Source organism: Oncorhynchus clarkii, chromosome 25 (genome assembly GCF_045791955.1).
Source record: "Oncorhynchus clarkii lewisi isolate Uvic-CL-2024 chromosome 25, UVic_Ocla_1.0, whole genome shotgun sequence".
NCBI lineage: Eukaryota > Metazoa > Chordata > Actinopteri > Salmoniformes > Salmonidae > Oncorhynchus > Oncorhynchus clarkii.
Window position 1 is genome coordinate 16,251,543 of NC_092171.1, and position 19,734 is coordinate 16,271,276.

The following is a 19,734-nucleotide window of genomic DNA, read 5'->3' on the forward strand; positions in this document are numbered from 1 at the left end:
AGCCTACAGTGCTTTGGATTCCAATCCCCCTGTAAAAAAAGAAAATGTGGCATCTCTTTGTGTCAGGAGTGGTTGATGGTCTCTGCCATACTGAATTTGGTATTCTTCAAATTTCTCTTCACAAAATGTAGCCTCAATTTAATATAACTAACTGTTACGCAGGCTAATGGGTTTCCTCTATATGAGTAAGGCAGTGATCCTCTGAACTCCTAACGCCCATTGGTCAATGCTACAAGGGAGGGAACGGCCGCTGTGTGTTTGGATGAACCCAGGGTCTCCATGCTGTTATTGATGTTCAGAAGCAGTGCGCGTGCAGCTGAGGTCAGGAGCGACGTAAGGACAAATGATCTGACTGAACTGGGAGGAGGATTGACAGATGCTGTCAGTGTTGCTGCAGATGAGTCTGAGCTCCTGTTCTAAACACAAGATCTCTGCCCTGTTCTCCGGTCCCACATCAAAGGTGTGTTACAGCTACAGAAGCTCAAAGTGCGGCTAAGGGCACTTATCACTGATGCTTCCCACTAGTACTGCGAGACCTCCGATGGGTGGAATTTCCACACACTGTGAATCAACCACTTACAGACACACATGCCTACTGGTAGACCGTTTGCAGCCGCTGGCACACATCTGTTTTGATATTCAGAGCCATTCACGGGTTTTCTCTCACTGCTGCCAAAACGCCAGCATCTTCCACACGATCCAGGTACCAGACAAGCTCTATTGTTGTGACGGGAGACACTCTGGAATTGGTTCAGACTTCTAACAGCTATGACATGCACTTAGTGTACAAAACATTAACGTTCCATGACGTAGACTGACCAGGTGAATCCAGGTAAAGGCTATATGATCCCTTACTAATGTCACTTGTTAAATCCACTTCAATCAGTGTAGTTGAAGGGGAGGAGACTGGTTAAGTATTTTTAAGTGACGATACAATTGAGGCATGGATTGCGTGTGTGTGCCATTCAGAGGGAGACAAAAGATTGAAGTGCCTTTTAACGGGGTATGGTAGTAGGTGCCAGGCGCACCGCTTTGAGTGTCAAGAACTGCAATGCTGCTTTTCACGTTCAACAGTTTCCCGTGTGTATAAAGAATGGTCTACCACCCAAAGGACATCCAGCCAACTTGACACAACTGTGGGAAGCTTTGGAGTCAACATGGGCCAGCATCCCCGTGGAATGCTTTTGACACCTTGTAAAGTCCATGCCCAGACGAATTGAGGCTGTTCTGAGGGCAAAGGGGGGAGGTGCAATTCAATATTAGGAAGGTGGTCTTAATGTTTTGTACACAGTGTTCACTGAGTCTTTGGGAAGGGAAAGGGGGATAGCTAGTTAGTTGCACAACTGAATGCATTCAACTGAAATGTGTCTTCAGCATTTAACTCAACTCAGAGAATCAGAGCGGTGGACTGCCTTAATCGGTGCCTGGGGAGCAGTTGTTTGGGGTTAACTGCCGTGCAATTTTTTTCCACCTTGCTCTCTTGGATAACCTTTCGGTTACTGGCCCAACGCTCTTAACCGCTAGGCTACCTGCCACCCTACTGTTTGAAGAATGTCTGTACATTCAGTGGGGTTCTATATTTTGTATTCCTGCAACTGTTTCATTGTTAATTCATGATGGTGGTGCCTGGTAATTCAAGTAGGGCCTAGTTTTACATTTTTCCAGAGGAGCATATGTATTGCCTCGGATTTGCACACAGGAATGTATCTGGGTGAACATGCCTCGGTCAAGTCATGTGCGTGCACTGTGCAGCGGCTGGCTTTGGTGTGAGATTTTTGGCTTGTTCTTAATCAAGGTCTTAACCTTGGTCTCTTGTCTATGTAGACTAAGGTTCGATGTGGCCTGTTTTTAATGTTGCCCCATGAGAGCAGAGGTAGACACCTACCCCACCAGTGCCTGAGTGCAGCTTCCATACATATACACACTGACATCTACTGTTTCATTATCCAGGCTTGGCTTTGAAGATCACGGGCCGAGGCGACTGTTTTTATTTTTTTTATTTTACCCCTTTTTCTCCCCAATTTCGTAGTATCCAATTGTTGTAGTAGCTACTATCTTGTCTCATCGCTACAACTCCCGTACGGGCTCGGGAGAGACGAAGGTTGAAAGTAATGCGTCCTCCGATACACAACCAACCAAGCCGCTGCTTCTTTAACACAGCGCACATCCAACCCGGAAGCCAGCCGCACCAATGCGCCGGAGGAAACACCGTGCACCTGGCCACCTTGGCTAGCGTACACTGCGCCCAGCCCGCCACAGGAGTCGCTGGTGCGCGATGAGACAAGGACACCCCTACCGACCAAGCCCTCCCTAACCCGGGCGACGCTAGGCCAATTGTGCGTCGCCCCACGGACCTCCCGGTCGCGGCCGGTTACGACAGAGCCTGGGCGCGAACCCAGGACTCTGATGGCACAGCTGGCGCTGCAGTACAGCGCCCTTAACCACTGCGCCACCCGGGAGGCTCGAGGCGACTGTTTTTATGTCCCCTGCTCTGGGAGCAGCTGTGGTCCTCTGTGTTGCTGCCAAACGGCATGGGCCTCCCAGCATGCAGCAGTGTTCCAGCGCTCTGCTCATTTACAGGCAGTGCTGCTGACCAGACAGCGTAGACAGCCTTTTGAAGAGAGCACTAATGTGGAGCTCTGGTACAATATGGAAAGGGATAATTATCCATACGAAGCAGCTCTCTGAGTATAGGCTAGTGTATAAAAATAGCACCAGCTCACTCACTACCCCGCTCTCATGAACATTGAGTTTGGCTTCAAAGGGTAGATGTACTTTAATGTAGTTATTTCAGGAGTAATTGGCACACGTGGAAAATTGCCCCACCATTACTCCGTTGCTTTTAGGCATGAACATTTTAATTTATTTTTGTGGTACATCATTTTGCTAGATAGTTGATTTATCTCCTGCAGTTTTCTATAAGAAGTCCAGAGAGTGTGAGGGGAAGAGCGAGGGAGGGATGGAGGAAGAGCAGGAGCATAGCTATGTAAATGTATGCTTCTGGGGGGAGGACCATGAGAAAAGGATTACACTGAGGTCCTGTATGGAGAGTGAACTGTTGGTCCTCCACCCCCCCCCCCCCCGGCCTCTACTAGGAATTGGAATTGGAGATTTAAAAAATATATATTTAAACAAAAAGGAAGAAAGAAATGCCCCTAAGGTCTTAACTGAACCTCAACTGGTTGAGTCTTCATTGCATGTTTTTTTTGTTTTTTTGGTCTGACCTGACAGCTGCCTGAGTAGGAAGAAACAGCTGGTGGAAAATGTCTTCTTTAGGAGGATGTTTGTAATTTCAAACGGCTTGATGCCCTTTCAGGGACTAGCTTTCAGGACCCTTGTGGTCTGATCAATGCGTAATTGTAATGTAGCTTTACCTATCTTGGAAACCATTGCCTTCCCCAATGAGCAGTGGTGCAGTGAATTCAGCCTACTGTATAAAATAACATTGACATTTTAATCCGTTAGCAGATGATCTTATGCAGATCTACTTACTGTAGTAATTAGTGTTAAGTGCCTTGCTCAAGGGCACATCTACTTTTTTTATTTTTATTTTTTACTTTTTTTTTTACCTGGTCGGCTCGGTGATTCGAACCAGTGACCTTCCGGTTACTGGCACAACGCTCTTAACCGCTAGGATACCTGCCACCATTTCAAGTTCACATATCAGCTGTCAAATTCCTATCAGAATGTATGAGACTCGACTGGCATTTCACCTATAATACACTAATAAGCCTAAGTGACTATACCTCTGCTTGTAAAACTGAAAGCATCACTCTCACAATGGCCATATCCGTCCGCTTAGCAACCTAATAAGGGAGCATAATTAGCTTTTAGTGGTTCCATGCTGTAATGTCTAGGAACATAGTCTCTTTATGTTCCTAGTGTAAAGTGCATTGTCGGATCAGTGGAGGACCCACGGTCAGATTGGCGTTCACCAGCCCGGTGGTTGTGAGCTCTTGATCATGGGCGTTTACCAGACTCTCCTATAAGGTAAGTCTAGGTTCACATTAAGACCATTACAGACCATTAAACCTCCCTTAGTCACTTAGAAGCCCTGGTTACGGTTAGCTGGACTGCAAAGGCTGGGTTTATGATGAGGTTAGGTTAGCATAAAATGGAGATATGGATGGAGGAGGTTGAAAAGGACAAAGCCTGTGTTTACTGAGGGCTGGTCGACAAGGGTGGGGACTAAAGAGATGGGTATTATAGGTTGCCTTTTTGAAATGTTAGTTTCCAGTTTCTACTCCTCCCCCACATTCAGAACAGGGTGTACTGTACATTTGAAGATTTATGCACTCACATTTTGTTCCGTTTTAAAGGAAAGTCACGTTGTTGCACTTTTCAAATCAGTGACCTTGAGTACGTGTGGTCTCAGTTGGGAAGCTATTGGCTCTGAAAAAAGTAAAACTGGCATTACCTTGACAGTGTTCTGTTCTGAGTAGCAAGCTAGACCTTTAGGCATTTTACATTGCTAGAATATAGAGCTGACCCCATTTTAGTCGACTGGTTGATTGTTTGGTCGATAGGCTGTTGGTCGACCAAGATTTCTTTGTCGAGCAGTAGAAAAAATATACACATTTTCCATGGTCTACAAGACACCTGTATGATTTGCTCCTGTGGGCTAATCCATTGTGGATGCCGTGGCGATGGCAGTCCATCACTGACGTGCTACTGAAATCGTATATGGTTAAAGACAATGGCGCAACACTAACAATAAAAATATTATTTTATAACAAATTTGCTTTCTCCAGCGTTTGATAGCGGTCGCTGTCCGTGGGTCTGAAACATCAGTGCGTTGTTGAATTTGCACCTTTTCCTAGACCATGTTGCTATGTGCATAATAACAAAGTTAACCAGGTTATTGGTGTTGCAAACAATAAGGCGGAGGCAGCAGCAGAGTTAGGAGACGAGAAAACAGCCCTTGCTTTAATTGTCTAAGAAAAGTTACTGGAAGCCCCAACTTAATTATGGCTATAATCAATTTCCTAACTGTTAAATGTGCCTAAATCCTCCATATATATCTACAGACATGAGACGTATCCTGCTTCTGTCGCCGGTTTGAGTGTTTGTTTAATAGCCTACTGATTCCGGGGGCACTAAGCCTCGCAACCACATGTCGGATAAACAATTTAACAAATTTGTCTGTTTTTGATCTTTGCTATGGTGTAATAAAAGCTTTACACTTCTTTTTTTTTCTCGTTAGAACAGCCTCTTGTATTACTTATAATTAATTTAGTGTTTATACTGTTCCAAATATTGTTGATGTTCTGTGGTGGTACAGTGGTTCCTCCTTTAAAAGTTGCGAGCTTGCACCCCTGGACCCAGCGTCACGGCTTCATTGCTCCAGACCACCACAAGGGGGAGTTAGAGCACCCATTATGCATTTGGGTCCCAAGGTTTTTATATGACCAATCATATCGAGTGGTTCCAATGACACATTTTGACGCAAGCCACCCGTCTCTGGGTGAAGATGGCTGACAAAATGTACAATTGAGAGGAATATGTTAATGTAGAGACAAACGTTTGTGCATATTTTTGCCATAAAGTTAATTTACGAAAACTTGCTAAATAGTGATTATCTGACTAGCTAACATTAGCCAGCTAGCTTGTGTTGGGATAATTAATTTGTAATGTGTGTAATGTTTTAGGGACCCCTGAGAACCAGCAAACCAGGCTGTTGTCTTGTGAAACAGTGGATGTAAAGAATCTAGCTAGCTAAAGCATTTACTGCAAATTTAATTGTACAATTGTGTAAGCTTGTCTTGCAATGCAGCTGAAGTAACATAGCTAACTATTTACTTCCTTATTGTGTAGTAGAGGATAAAAATAACTGTATACCTATGGATGTGTAGCTAGCTACAGTATGTAGCTGATCTGTGTATGGACCCTAAAACGTTAGGTTCTGAACTAATATTCATACCAATCTATGAACCTCAGCTATCATAGTTGTTGTTTCAACTTCAAGTCTGAATTGCATTAATGAAGCCTGTGTAAACGGTGTGAAATGGCTAGCTAGTTAGCGAGGTGCGCGCTAATGGCGTTTCAATCGGTGATGTCACTCGCTCTGAGACCTTGAAGTAGTTGTTCCCCTTGCTCGATGGGTAACGATGCTTCGAGGGTGGCTGCTGTTGTGTGCAGAGGCTCCCTGGTTCGAGCCCAGGTTGGGGTGAGGAGAGGGACGGAAGCTATACTGTTACAAATGGATAGAGTAGAATATATTAACTTTATTGTGCCAAGGATGCAAGTCCTATATACAGTTGAAGTCGGAAGTTTACATGCACTTAGTTTGGAGTCATTAAAACTAGTTTTTCAACCACTCCACACATTTCTTGTTAATAAACTATAGTTTTGGCAAGTCGGTTAGGACATCTACTTAGGACATCTACTTTGTGCATGACACATAATTTTTCCAACAATTGTTTACAGACAGATTATTTATTATTTCACTGTATCAAAATTCCAGTGGGTCAGAAGTTTACATACACTAAGTTGACTGTGCCTCTAAACAGCTTGGAAAATTCCAGAAATGGTGTCATGGCCTTTGCAGCTTCTGATAGGCTAATTGACATAATTTGAGTCAATTGGAGGTGTACCTGTGGCTGTATTTCAAGGCCTACCTTCAAACTCAGTGCCTCTTTGCTTGACATCATGGGAAAATCAAAATAAATCTGCCAAGACCTTTGAAAATTGTAGACCTCCACAAGTCTGGTTCATCCTTGGGAGCAATTTCCAAATGCCTGAAGGTACCACGTACATCTGTACAAACAATAGTATGCAAGTATAAACACCACGGGATCATGCAGCCGTCATACCGCTCAGGAAGGAGACGCGTTCTATCTCCTAGAGATGAACGTACTTTGGTGTGAAAAGTGCAAATCAATCCCAGAACAACAGCAAAGGACATTGTGAAGATGCTGGAGGAAAGAGGTACAAAAGTATCGATATCCACAGTAAAACGAGTCCTATATCGACATTCCCTGAAAGACCGTTAATTAAGCAAGGAAGAAGCCACTGCTCCAAAACTGGCATAAAAAAGCCAGCTAGGGTTTGCAACTGCACATGGGGACACAGATTGTACTTTTTGGAGTAATGTCCTCTGGTTTGATGAAACAAAAACAGAACTGTTTGGACATAATGACCATCTTTATGTTTGGAGGAAAAAGGGGGATGCTTGCAAGCCGAAGAACACCATCCCAACCATGAAGCACGGGCCGAGCTAGGTAGCCGAGCTAGGTGTGAGACCCCCCCCTTCCTGTCACACCAGTTTTGCCCTAACGACCGAGGGGTAGCTTGCTACTCATGTAATAAAGTAATGACTTTTCAAATAAGTTACCTTACACGTTATGTTGTCTGACAATTTGTTAGCTACGCTGTCCTTACGAACCACATAGCATATCATTACAGCTACCTAACGTTAGTAGTTATACATCAAAATTGCCAGTATATTATCTATAGGCTATCTAACTACCCAATGTTTATTGACTTGATTATTCTTAACTTAGCTAAATGGTATAGTTGTTGTGCTTTCTCAATGGACATTTGGGGGCTTTCGTAAATTCGCTCTGGCTATCTATAGGCTGGACAATAGAAGGAGTCAAAATTCACCCAAGGCTGAAAAACGGCTAAAGAACGTTGGCTAAACTGGAACACTAGCGCGAGCCCATAGCAAATGAATGGAATCGAACGTTTGCAGAGCCTGTTTTGACTGGAGTGATGCTTAGAATTCCATTAAATGTATCCCATTTTATTTTACTACTCCAATCTGTTCGTCGGACAAAACTGGAAAAAAACAACTTGTGTAGAAAGTAAACATCCGCACCTCGATGGTGTCAACTGTGCTTATATCTGTGTAATAAACAAGCAGGGGAAAAATACATGTATATTTCTGGTCTAGCGATCAATGACAAATGAGCTCACTGCCCAGACTTACAAAGATTAGATTCTCCTGATTTTAAAATGGTGCCCGTGTAACAGTTTTGCTTCCATCCCTCTCCTCGCCCCTACCTGGGCTCGAACCAGGGACTCTCTGCACACATCGAAAACAGCCACCCTCGAAGAATTGTTACCCATCGCTCCACCAAAGCCGCGGTCCTTGCAGAGCAAGGGGAACAACTACTTCAAGGTCTTAGCGCGAGTGACGTCACCGATTTGAAACGCTATTAGCTTGCACCTCGCTAACTAGCTAGCCATTTCACACCGGTTACACCCGACTTGGGGAAAATAGACAGCGAAATAGACAGGCAGGCCTCTCCATAGGAAAACCATAAGGGGGAGCTCCGCATTCCAAGGGCAAAAAGTATTTTGGGGCTGGCATTTGATGACAACCGAGCTAGCTGCCCAGGCTTACATAATTAGAAAGAGGAGATTCTCATGATTTTAAAATGGCGCCCGACCTGAAAAAAATTGAAATATACACATTGCGAGATATTTGGCGAAATAGACCGACATGCCTATATTTCCCCCATAGGAAACAATGGGAAGACTGCAGAGTTCCAATATTATTTTTGTTTACATTTTAACTGTAAAACAACGTGAGCATGTTTCATTGCCAACAATAGCGAAGCAGGCGTTGAACAATAAGCTGGGAATAGAACGTTCGGAAGGCGAGTTGGTGCCACGGTGCTCAATAGAACTAATAGGTGCTGGCAGGATGAAAAAATGCACTAAAATAAGGCCTGTTTTTTTGCGATTTCTTCAAAACGATGGCAAGCAGCTGGGAAATATGGTCATATTATGAAACTGGGCTCCACGGCGGATGCAATGAACTAGATATCATCAGAAAGAACATTGTTAAAAATGTAATGTGTCTAGCCTACGATCTACACGGATTTCAGAGCACTCTTGTCTGAGTTTACCAGAGCGCAGAATACCAGAGCACAGTAGCCTAAAAAACAAATAACCACGTTTCGTTAATAAAATAAAGATTTAAAAAATACTCTTTCAAAATGCACATGTTGATTTAGTTATGGATCCATAATGAATTACTATGGGAATAAATATCACTGATTTACAGATATATTGGAACAAAGTTGTCTAATGAAGGCAAACAGTTTAGAATCCTCCAATCCTGTAGCCTACTCCCGACAATCGTTGTACAGCGCCATATTTTCCATCTTAACGGAAACCCTTTCGTTTTTCTCTGAATGGAAACGCCATAATATTAATCAAATTAATTAAGCCAAATTTATTAATCAATCGCATATACTATGTTATTAAAAAAAGGTTTTAAATTCTCTGGTAATGCCAACATGGAATATTATCAAATGCTTCTCAAAGATGCCCTCTGGTGGACAAACTAGCAATAACTTGCAGTAACAGAAGAAATGGCTGACAATTAAATGACGTGCCACAGAATGCACCCAGTGTGTGCTGCAGTATGATGCAACATTTTAAAGGAGGAACCACTGTAGCTGCCGCAGGGACGAGAGAGAGACAACTGTTGCTAGTCACAAGCTGTATTTTTCTTTTTTTACAGCGCAGCAAGTCTGAGCCCGGACAGTGGGGCAAAAAAAGTATTTAGTCAGCCACCAATTGTGCAAGTTCTCCCACTTAAAAAGATGAGGCCTGTAATTTTCATCATAGGTACACTTCAACTATGACAGACCAAATGAGAAAAAAAAATCCAGAAAATCACATTGTAGGATTTTTAATGAATTTATTTGCAAATTATGGTGGAAAATAATTATTTGGTCAATAACAAAAGTTTATCTCAATACTTTGTTATATACCCTCCTTTGTTGGCAATGACAGAGATCAAACGTTTTCTGTAAGTTTTCACACACTGTTGCTGGTATTTTGGCCCATTCCTCCATGCAGATCTCCTCTAGAGCAGTGATGTTTTGGGGCTGTTGCTGGACAACATGGACTTTCAACTCCCTCCAAAGATTTTCTATGGGGTTGAGATCTGGAGACAGGCTAGGCCACTCCAGGACTTTGAAATGCTTCTTACGAAGCCACTCCTTCGTTGCCCGGGCGGTGTGTTTGGGATCATTGTCATGCTGAAAGACCCAGCCACGTTTCATCTTCAATGCCCTTGCTGATGGAAGGTGGTTTTCACTCAATCTCACGATACATGGCCCCATTCATTCTTTCCTTTACACGGATCAGTCGTCCTGGTCCCTTTGCAGAAAAACAGCCCCATGCTTCACAGTAGGTATGGTGTTCTTTGGATGCAACTCAGCATTCTTTGTCCTCCAAACACAACGAGTTGAGTTTTCACCAAAAAGTTATATTTTGGTTTGATCTGACCATATGACATTCTCCCAATCTTCTTCTGGATCATCCAAATGCTCTCTAGCAAACTTCAGATGGGCCTGGACATGTACTGGCTTAAGCAGGGGGACACGTCTGGCACTGCAGGATTTGAGTCCCTGGCGGCGTAGTGTGTTACTGATGGTAGGCTTTGTTACTTTGGTCCCAGCTCTCTGCAGGTCATTCACTAGGTCCCCCCGTGTGGTTCTGGGATTTTTGCTCACCGTTCTTGTGATCATTTTGACCCCACGGGGTGAGATCTTGCGTGGAGCCCCAGATCGAGGGAGATTATCAGTGGTCTTGTATGTCTTCCATTTCCTAATAATTGCTCCCACAGTTGATTTCTTCAAACCAAACTGCTTATCTATTGCAGATTCAGTCTTCCCAGCAAGGTGCAGGTCTACAATTTTGTTTCTGGTGTCCTTTGACAGCTCTTTGGTCTTGGCCATAGTGGAGTTTGGAGTGTGACTGTTTGAGGTTGTGGACAGGTGTATTTTATACTGATAACAAGTTCAAACAGGTGCCATTTAATACAGGTGGAGGACAGAGGAGCCTCTTAAAGAAGTTACAGGTCTGTGAGAGCCAGCAATCTTGCTTGTTTGTAGGTGACCAAATACTTATTTTCCACCATAATTTCCAAATAAATTCATTAAAAATCCTACAATGTGATTTTCTGGATTTTCTTCCCTCATTTTGTCTGTCATAGTTGAAGTGTATCTATGAGGAAAATTACAGGCCTCATCTTTTTAAGTGGGAGAACTTGCACAATTGGTGGCTGACTAAATACTTTTTAGTCTGTATTTAACTGTACTAGAATGCTTAAAAGGCCGCAAAACATTTAAATATCCGGTATCTGTTTTGGTTTTTTTGGCAAGGAAAATATCGATATCGGCCCAAAAGTCATAACGGTGCATCACTAATTAAAACACCTAGGATTTTTCTTTATATGGAAAAATACACGTTTCAAAATGTAGACTAATCGATTGGTCGAAAGAACAGACAACTCTCGGTCGACCAAGATTTTTTTTTTAGTAGAATGTGACTTTGGCTCAATAAGGGTGAAAGCATAACAATCTGAACCTTTTACCTTTGCATTGAAGAATATAGCCTACATGGATTCCAATTCTTGGGTTTACCTTTGAAGGTCTGACCATGATTTTAACCTAGTGACCTATTCCAGTTGGCTGAATGGCTCTGTAAGAACATGGCAGCTGTAAACAGGATTCTCTGGCCAGATGACCTCAAGATCAACAGGAAATATCACTGACCGCCAGAGACCCGCCGTGGACATGTTTCACGGTTGTCTCTAACTGACAGATGCTTGTGAATTCTCCTCAGAGAACACTGTCACTATCAACTGTAATTTTCTTCCATTTCATTTCTGATACAGATCTTTTTCATGTTAACATGTTACTGATTTGAGGAAGGAAGTGCAGGATGATTTTTTTAAAAGTCATAATGAAAGCTGTGCAAAACAACCCCTGTCATTCCTCTTTCGTCTCTGAAACATGAATTGGGCTAGTTTAGATACAGCGTACCATCCAGCATTGCAGAACTAGGCCTGTAAGACTGCTCATTAAATCAAAGTGTAGTTAAACATGGTGCGCTTTAAAGCATTTTGTGAATACGAAGCCTGTTAAGTCCTGCACAGCTACTCTGTAGTGAAGCCAGAGGGGGAGGGGTGTGCCGTGCCCCTCTATAGCTGGGCTATTGCGGTGGTCCCTCATGGCCTTGGCTGAGACTGAGGTCTCATGGGAGAGGGGGAGTATGGGTACTAGTAGTTCTGTGTTCTGCTCCTCGCCATCTCTGCTGTAACTAACTGTTGTTCTGTGCTGTGACTAAATGCCTCTGGCATTATACAGAGACAGAGAAATCGCTCGTGTACTGCTCACAGCACATTCTGGAGATGAAAGAAATGAAATGGCAGGGCTCCTATTCAACTCAATGTTATATTTGATTTACTGAATGTCATCGCTATGCGGCGCGGGACCCGTGCTCTTTGGAAAGGACACGCATTGAATTTCAAAAAACGTTTTGAAGGGAACAGCTACAGTATACGCAGTGTGTACAAAACATTAGGAGCACCTTCCTAATATTGAGTTGCACCCACTTTTGCCCTCAGAACAGCCTCAATTCACCGGAGCATGGAGTCTACAAGGTGTCGAAAGCATTCAACAGGAATGCTGGCCGATGTTGACTCCAATGCTTCCCTCGGTTGTCAAGTTGGCTGATTGCCTTTTGGGTGGTGGACCGTTCTTGATACACACTGGAAACTGTTGAGTAGTTCTTGACACTCAAACCGGTTGGCCTGGCACCTACTACCATACCCCATTCAAAGGCACTTAAATCTTTTGTCTTGCCCATTCACCCTCAGAATGGCACACAAAGTGTTGAAGTGGATTTAACAAGTGAAATCAATAAGTGATAATAGCTTTCACCTTTATTCACCTGGTCTGTCATGGAAAGAGCATCTGTTCCTTATGTTTTGTACACTCAGTGTATTTAGGGAGAGCAGCCTTTTGACAAATGACTCTGATTCTTACTGTTTTGATAAGGTTATTAAATGGAGAAGACAAGCTTGTCCTGTTGTATTTGCCCAATGTCTGGATACATGACTGGTTTGGCAGACACTCACATTTTAAGGTGACTTTACAAAGGCTGTATGATAAACCTTGGTTAGAGACGGTCTGCTTCTCTACCTCTACTACTACTACTACTACTACTACTACTACAACCCCCCCCCCCCCCCAATCTAACATAAAGGTCACGCAAATGATAGTGCAGTTCAATGGCCTTTTGTTGTTACCTTTCAGCTATGTTGTAGATTGAAAAGTGTTGGGCCATCTGTTTGACCTGTCACCTGTACCGGTCTCCTCTGACCTGTGCCCTCTCCTCTCCATAGAGCTGCCAGAGAACTGGACAGACACGCGGGAGACCCTGCTGGAGGGCATGTTGTTCCAGCTCAAGTACCTGGGCGTCACGCTGGTGGAGCAGCCCAAAGGAGAAGAGCTCTCCGCAGCCGCCGTCAAGAGGATCGTGGCCACGGTCAGCACCACACACACTTGACCTTCCCAGGCGTTCTACACCCTATCCCCCCAAAAAACACAAACCTCCCCTTCTAAAGGGTATTTTGACAACTTTTCCTAATACAGTGGATTGATCTATTCCGATACCCGTACCACCACAGTATAAAACGGTCCCATTTACTTTTCCATTAGGTTGTCGCTTTCATGAAAGCCAGCCTTCTGCAACAGCCATTTAACCCAGATGCAATTAGTTGTGATGCATCTGAGTGTTGCTCTGGCAAGGTGCTTTGTACAGTAACAGGAAGGTGTACTGTTATTAATTCTGGCAGCTCCACAGTAATTCAATTGGGGGGAGTATATAGGGCCCGGGGCACACAGGACAGAGTCTCAGAGGTGATTGACACTTTATTTATTTCCAATTTTGTGCACATCCCTGTTAGTGATGATTTCTCCTTTGCCAAGATAATCTGTCCACCTGACAGGTGGGGAATATCAAGAAGCTGATTAAACATCATGATCATTACACAGGTGCACCTTGTGCTGGGGACAATAAAAGGCCACTCTAAAATGTGCATTTGTGTCACTCAACACAATGCCACGTTTTGAGGGAGAGGCAATTAGCATACTGACTGCAGGAATGTCCACCAGAGCTGAATTTAATGTTTACCAATGTCTACCATAAGCCAAACTCCAATGTAATTGTTGATAATTTTACAGTATGTGCAACTGGATTCACAACTGCAGACCACGTGTGTGGCCGAGGGGTTTGCTGACATCAACGTTGTGAACAGAGTGCCCCATGGTTGTGGTGGGGTTATGGTATGGGCAGGCATAAGCTATGGACAACAAACACACATGCATTTTATTTTTGGCAATTTTAATGCACAGAGATACCGTGATGAGATCCTGAGGCCAATTGTTGTGCGACTCATCCGCCGCCATCACCTCATGTTTCAGCATGATAATGCACGGCTCCATGTCACAAGGATCTGTACACAATTCCTGGAAGCTGGAAATGTCCCGCATACTCACCAGACATGTCACTCATTGAGCATATTCGACGTGTACGACAGCGTGTTCCAGCTCCCTCCATTTGAAGAGGAGTGGAACAACGTTCCACAGGCCACAATCAATATATTTTAGTTCACTATAGATGTGTACTTATAGCACATACTTGCACACTGGCAAAAGTCACACAGGTTTGAGATTGCATGAGTATCATTAACCTATTCGTCCTCTCACCCTCTCTTTCTTCTAGGCCAAAGCCAGCGGCAAGAAACTCCAGAAAGTGACATTAAAAGTGTCCCCTCGAGGAATCATCCTCTATGACTATGCCTCTAACCAGCTGATCGAGAACATATCCATTTACAGGTTAGTCTCACTCACTCACTCACTCACTCAGAGAAGGGGTGCCCCAATTTTTAAGTTCTTAATTTTCAACTTCCAATAAAACAAAAGTTGTTTTCCTCCCAGAATCCCCCTTCCAAACCCTCTCATCCATCACTTTGAATCCCCCTTCCAAACCCTCTCATCCATCACTTTGAATCCCCCTTCCAAACCCTCTCATCCATCACTTTGAATCCCCCTTCCAAACCCTCTCATCCATCACTTTGAATCCCCCTTCCAAACCCTCTCATCCATCACTTTGAATCCCCCTTCCAAACCCTCTCATCCATCACTTTGAATCCCCCTTCCAAACCCTCTCATCCATCACTTTGAATCCCCCTTCCAAACCCTCTCATCCATCACTTTGAATCCCCCTTCCAAACCCTCTCATCCATCACTTTGAATCCCCCTTCCAAACCCTCTCATCCATCACTTTGAATCCCCCTTCCAAACCCTCTCATCCATCACTTTGAGACTGAGTGTTGGGATTTGCGGTGATGAAGGGTGGAGGGGTGGATAGCGCTTTCCATCAATGTCCTCTCCCTCAGGAGGCCTCTACAACAACAGCTGTGTGTCAGAGCTTTAACCTGGGGTGTGAGCACTCAGAAACAGGCATGCGCGATAGCGCACACACCCTCAATTTCACCTTACAAAAACGGTGTGACTTGTTATTGCTTAGGCCAACCTTGAATCGCTTGCCACATTTATGAGAAGTGGAGGCTTCCAAGCACTCCATCTTGAAATGAAACGAAGGGGGCGGGAGGTAGCCTAGTGGTTAGAGCGTTGAACTACTAACCGAAAGGTTTCAAGATTGAATCCCCGAGCTGAGAAGGTAAAAATCTGTTGTTCTGCCCCTGAACAAGGCAGTTATTAATGTTTACCGTCATTGAAAATAAGAATTTGTTCTTAACTGACTTGCCTAGTTAAATAAAGGTCAAATAAAAAGACCAGAATTTGGATCACTCACAGCAACTGAGGGGGTTGGATCACTCTCACAGTAACCGTTACGGACGCCTCATGGAGGAGGGAACACAACACCCTGCTACACTCAACTCCTCGTGGAGTGAAAGAGGTATGTGACTGTAGGTGCGGGTAAAGATGACGGAGGCAGAGAATATTACTTTTAACAGTGAATTTGTTCTTCCTTCACACAGTAATTTGGGGAAAAGAGGCTGGATGGAAAGTTCAAGTTAAAGAGCCCCCTCTCCTACCTTAACTATTCTTAATGCCACCTGGCGCTCTAGCCAAAATACAGGGGGGGGGGGGGGGGTCTGCCCAGGTCTTACCTAGTGGCATAGACAGTACATACAACTGGTATATGTATGCCTCCTCCAGGCTTTTAGCCTAAACACTCCCAAGGTGCCTTCCCCCCTGTGAACAAAAATAGAATTACTAATGTAAAGTGAGCAGTTTCAATAATCAAAAACACAGTCCTTTTGACATACCTCTGCAGGACCGGCTACAAAATACTTTACAACAAATTATACAGACCAACTTCAAAACACAGGACATACAAAGAAGCTCTCTCCACCTAACAAAGGAACACTGGCTTTTCAAGCTGCAGAAGGAGTCGGTAATTGCAGACAGCTGTAACCCCTGATGAGAGGGCGGAGTCAGAGCTCCAATCTGCAATGGGGCCGACCAATCAGCTGCTTTGGACTTCAGGAAGCCATTTCCTGAAATACACATACAAACCCAAAACACAGAAACTGGGGAACGTAACAGTAACCGAGGAGGTGTTGGATCACTCTCACAGCAACCGAGGAGGTGTTGGATCACTCTCACAGCAACCGAGGAGGTGTTGGATCACTCTCACAGCAACCGAGGAGGTGTTGGATCACTCTCACAGCAACCGAGGAGGGGTTGGATCACTCTCACAGCAACCGAGGAGGGGTTGGATCACTCTCACAGCAACCGAGGAGGGGTTGGATCACTCTCACAGCAACCGAGGAGGGGTTGGCACATTGAGGACAAAATGACAATCATGTCGCTTAACTCTCCATCACACTGGTGCACAACAGTTTTCTCTGAGGCTGTGTGATCTTCAACACTAACTATTTAGCTGGGACTCAATGTAAGGATGTTGGTTAAATTTAAAGCAAACATTGTCATTCACTGAGGTCCTCCTCTCCAGTCATCTGCTAGAGAAGATGGATGAGCAGTAAATTAAATGTATTTACCTAGACGCCCAATTTCACAATGCTCTCACTCTCAACATCTGTCGTAAATCTCACAGCGTCGCTCCGTGCAGCTGTTGGCTTTTATAGCAGAGAAATGTTTTTTTTTACATGTTGCATTTTTATATCACTGAGTCATTAGTTAACTAGACGTGTGATCTCTGCAGAGTGATGTTCAGAGTTTGAGCAGTAGGGTGCTGGTGTAGAGGAACAGGGAGGGCAGATTGCGGTCATTCATTACCCAACCCACCTGTCAATTAGGTCTCGGGGTGACATGACATCATGTCTCAGAACATTTGCAGAACAGAGCATGTTCCAACTTTAGAGTAGACCTGCAGTTAAGAGGCAAGGTCCAATCCAATAATACTAAAACACCACAGGGCTGGGCGGACAGACACAGCAGGGATCACACAGTCGTCTTGGCTAAAACTAATGGAGCCAAGGTACACTGGGGACATACCACAGACTTAAGTTAAAATTCAAAGCCTGGATCTTTTGATTGGGTCTCCGCCTGCACGCTAGGGTGTGTGTGTGAAATGTGATGGGTTTATTTAATGTGGAAATGAAAGATTTAAGTGTCTAAATCTGATTGTGGTGGGCTTAAAGGCTTAGTGAAGATGAAGTTGCGTGATAGCCCTGCCCAATCCGCAGGGACACTTTTTATTAAAACTAGTTTGTCTCTGTGACTCCCCCTCAGGATATCCTACTGCACAGCAGACAAGATGCACGACAAAGTGTTTGCCTACATCGCCCAGAGCCAACAGAATGAAACCCTGGAGTGTCACGCCTACCTCTGCACCAAGAGGAAAGTGGTGAGTCTGTGTGTCTCTGTGGCCCCTCTTCCAAATAGTATCTCTCCCAGGGGGTGGCTTTGTGAATGAGTGTGCCACTCCCTCTCTTTCCTTCCCCTTGCTAATTTAGCTCTGATCCAACGGCCACACTTCCTCCCAGCTACATAAACAACCAGTAAGGAAGAGGAAGTTGAACTGAGTAGTAGGGACCAACACGGTCACGTGGGTTAATGTTCCCTTATTAGGTGTTAGTTGAGGAGTTTCCTCTGGAGGCTGGCGACCCCTCCCTCTGTTAGTCTCTAGTTCTGCTCTTATCTGTCTTCAATGGGTTTTCCTCTCCCATCTTAAAACACTTAGCCAACATCTTGTATGTCATATTTACTGTGCTTATTTTCCTCTCGCTCTCTCTCTCTCCCCCCCTCAGGCCCAGGCAGTGACGTTAACAGTGGCCCAAGCCTTCAGAGTGGCGTTTGAGTTCTGGCAGGCTGCCAAAGAAGGTACGCGTGGTCACCCCGGATGACTGGAGAAGTGTGACGAATGTCTCATTCTTTGAGTGTAACCGTTCTTATCCTCCTATTCTCTCTCTTACTCTTTCATTATTTAACTCGGCCTATGTTCTCCCTAGTACACATTTAAAGGGAAACTTTGAGATTTTGGTTGTTTGTATGTGAGCAGTTTTGAGATGATTGGAGCTAACTCCAATCATCAGTGCAATTGCTAAAAGTCTCTCGGTACAATGGCCATCTCCTCTCAAAATCAGGGAAATGGACAACTACTCCAAAGCTGGGTACCCCTTTTTCTCCCCAATTTCGTGGTATCCAATTGTTTAGTAGCTACTATCTTGTCTCATCACTACAACTCCCGTACGGGCTCGGGAGAGACGAAGGTTGAAAGTCATGCGTCCTCCGATACACAACCCAACCAAGCCGCACTGCTTCTTAACACAGCGCCATCCAACCCAGAAGCCAGCCGCACCAATGTGTCAGAGGAAACACCGTGCACCTGGCAACCTTGGTTAGCGCGCACTGCGCCCGGCCCGCCACAGGAGTCGCTGGTGCGCGATGAGACAAGGATTTCCCTACCGGCCAAACCCTCCCTAACCCGGACGACGCTAGGCCAATTGTGCGTCGCACCACGGACAGAGCCTGGGCGCGAACCCAGAGTCTCTGGTGGTGCAGCTGGCGCTGCAGTACAGCGCCTTTAACCACTGCGCCACCCGGGAGGTCATTTCAACATTGTATCGGTCTCAATGGCGCTGCCCGTGTGCTCAAATGCCACAATGGCCAAATTACCATCCACCCAGCTTCAAAGTAGTTAGGTCTATTTCCCTGATTTTGAGAGGAGCTGTCTACTGTACCTGGAGACTTCAAGCAATTACACTAGGCTAACTTTAATAATCTCCAAACCGCATGCAGAGACATACAAATGGTATCCATGAGTTTGTCTGACTCTGGGTAAGTACAAAAATGACCTAAATCTCAATCTCGCAGTATCCATTGAAGTCCCTCCTGTTCCCATGCACTGCATGTAGATGTTCTGTACAGCAGCTGAATGAGGAGGACGGAGTGCGTTTGCTCAATCCCACCATAGTTCCTCTACAATGTAGCAACATAAATTCCCCGGCCTTGGCCCTGACCCCTCAGAGGCATGTGAAATGGTGGATCTCTGCTAGGCCGCTCCCACCTTTCAGTTAGCTCCCCAACAGGAATGTCCACATTGATTAAAACAGTCCCTCTGTGGGAACAACCAGGCCAGAAAGGGAAACTTTGTTTTGTTCAGTAAACCCACTTAATTTAGGGCAGATTACTCTGGTTAAAGGCTGATATTGACAGGAGCTTAGTGAGATGTAGTCTGAGGCCTAGGTGAGAAGGCTTGTCAATCTGCCGTGTTTCCTGTGTTATTACTGTGAAAACATGAGGGCAGAAAAGGGGGAGATGGAAGTCACCAAATAGATTAAGTCTACTCCTTAAAGCTGACTGGAAATATTTAGATTTGAGTAAATTTTAATTATTTACTAAGTACACTTTTTTTCTGTTGCACACACACACACACACACACACACACACACAAAGTGAACACACAGATGACTGTAAAGACAGACAT

At 44.5% G+C, this 19,734-nt stretch overlaps 1 protein-coding gene across 4 annotated transcripts in view; it reads left to right on the forward strand.

The window, feature by feature from the left end:
- The window catches only part of LOC139383400 (low density lipoprotein receptor adapter protein 1-B-like), a 64,702-nt gene that overhangs the window by 29,472 nt on the left and 15,496 nt on the right, over nucleotides 1-19,734 (forward strand). For all 4 annotated transcript variants that reach the window (XM_071127935.1, XM_071127933.1, XM_071127934.1 and 1 more), the window contains exons 2-5: nucleotides 13,154-13,296; nucleotides 14,536-14,648; nucleotides 17,538-17,652; nucleotides 18,056-18,128. In XM_071127935.1, coding sequence (XP_070984036.1) covers nucleotides 13,154-13,296; nucleotides 14,536-14,648; nucleotides 17,538-17,652; nucleotides 18,056-18,128 — 444 coding nt within the window. The remainder of the gene's footprint in view (nucleotides 1-13,153; nucleotides 13,297-14,535; nucleotides 14,649-17,537; nucleotides 17,653-18,055; nucleotides 18,129-19,734) is intronic.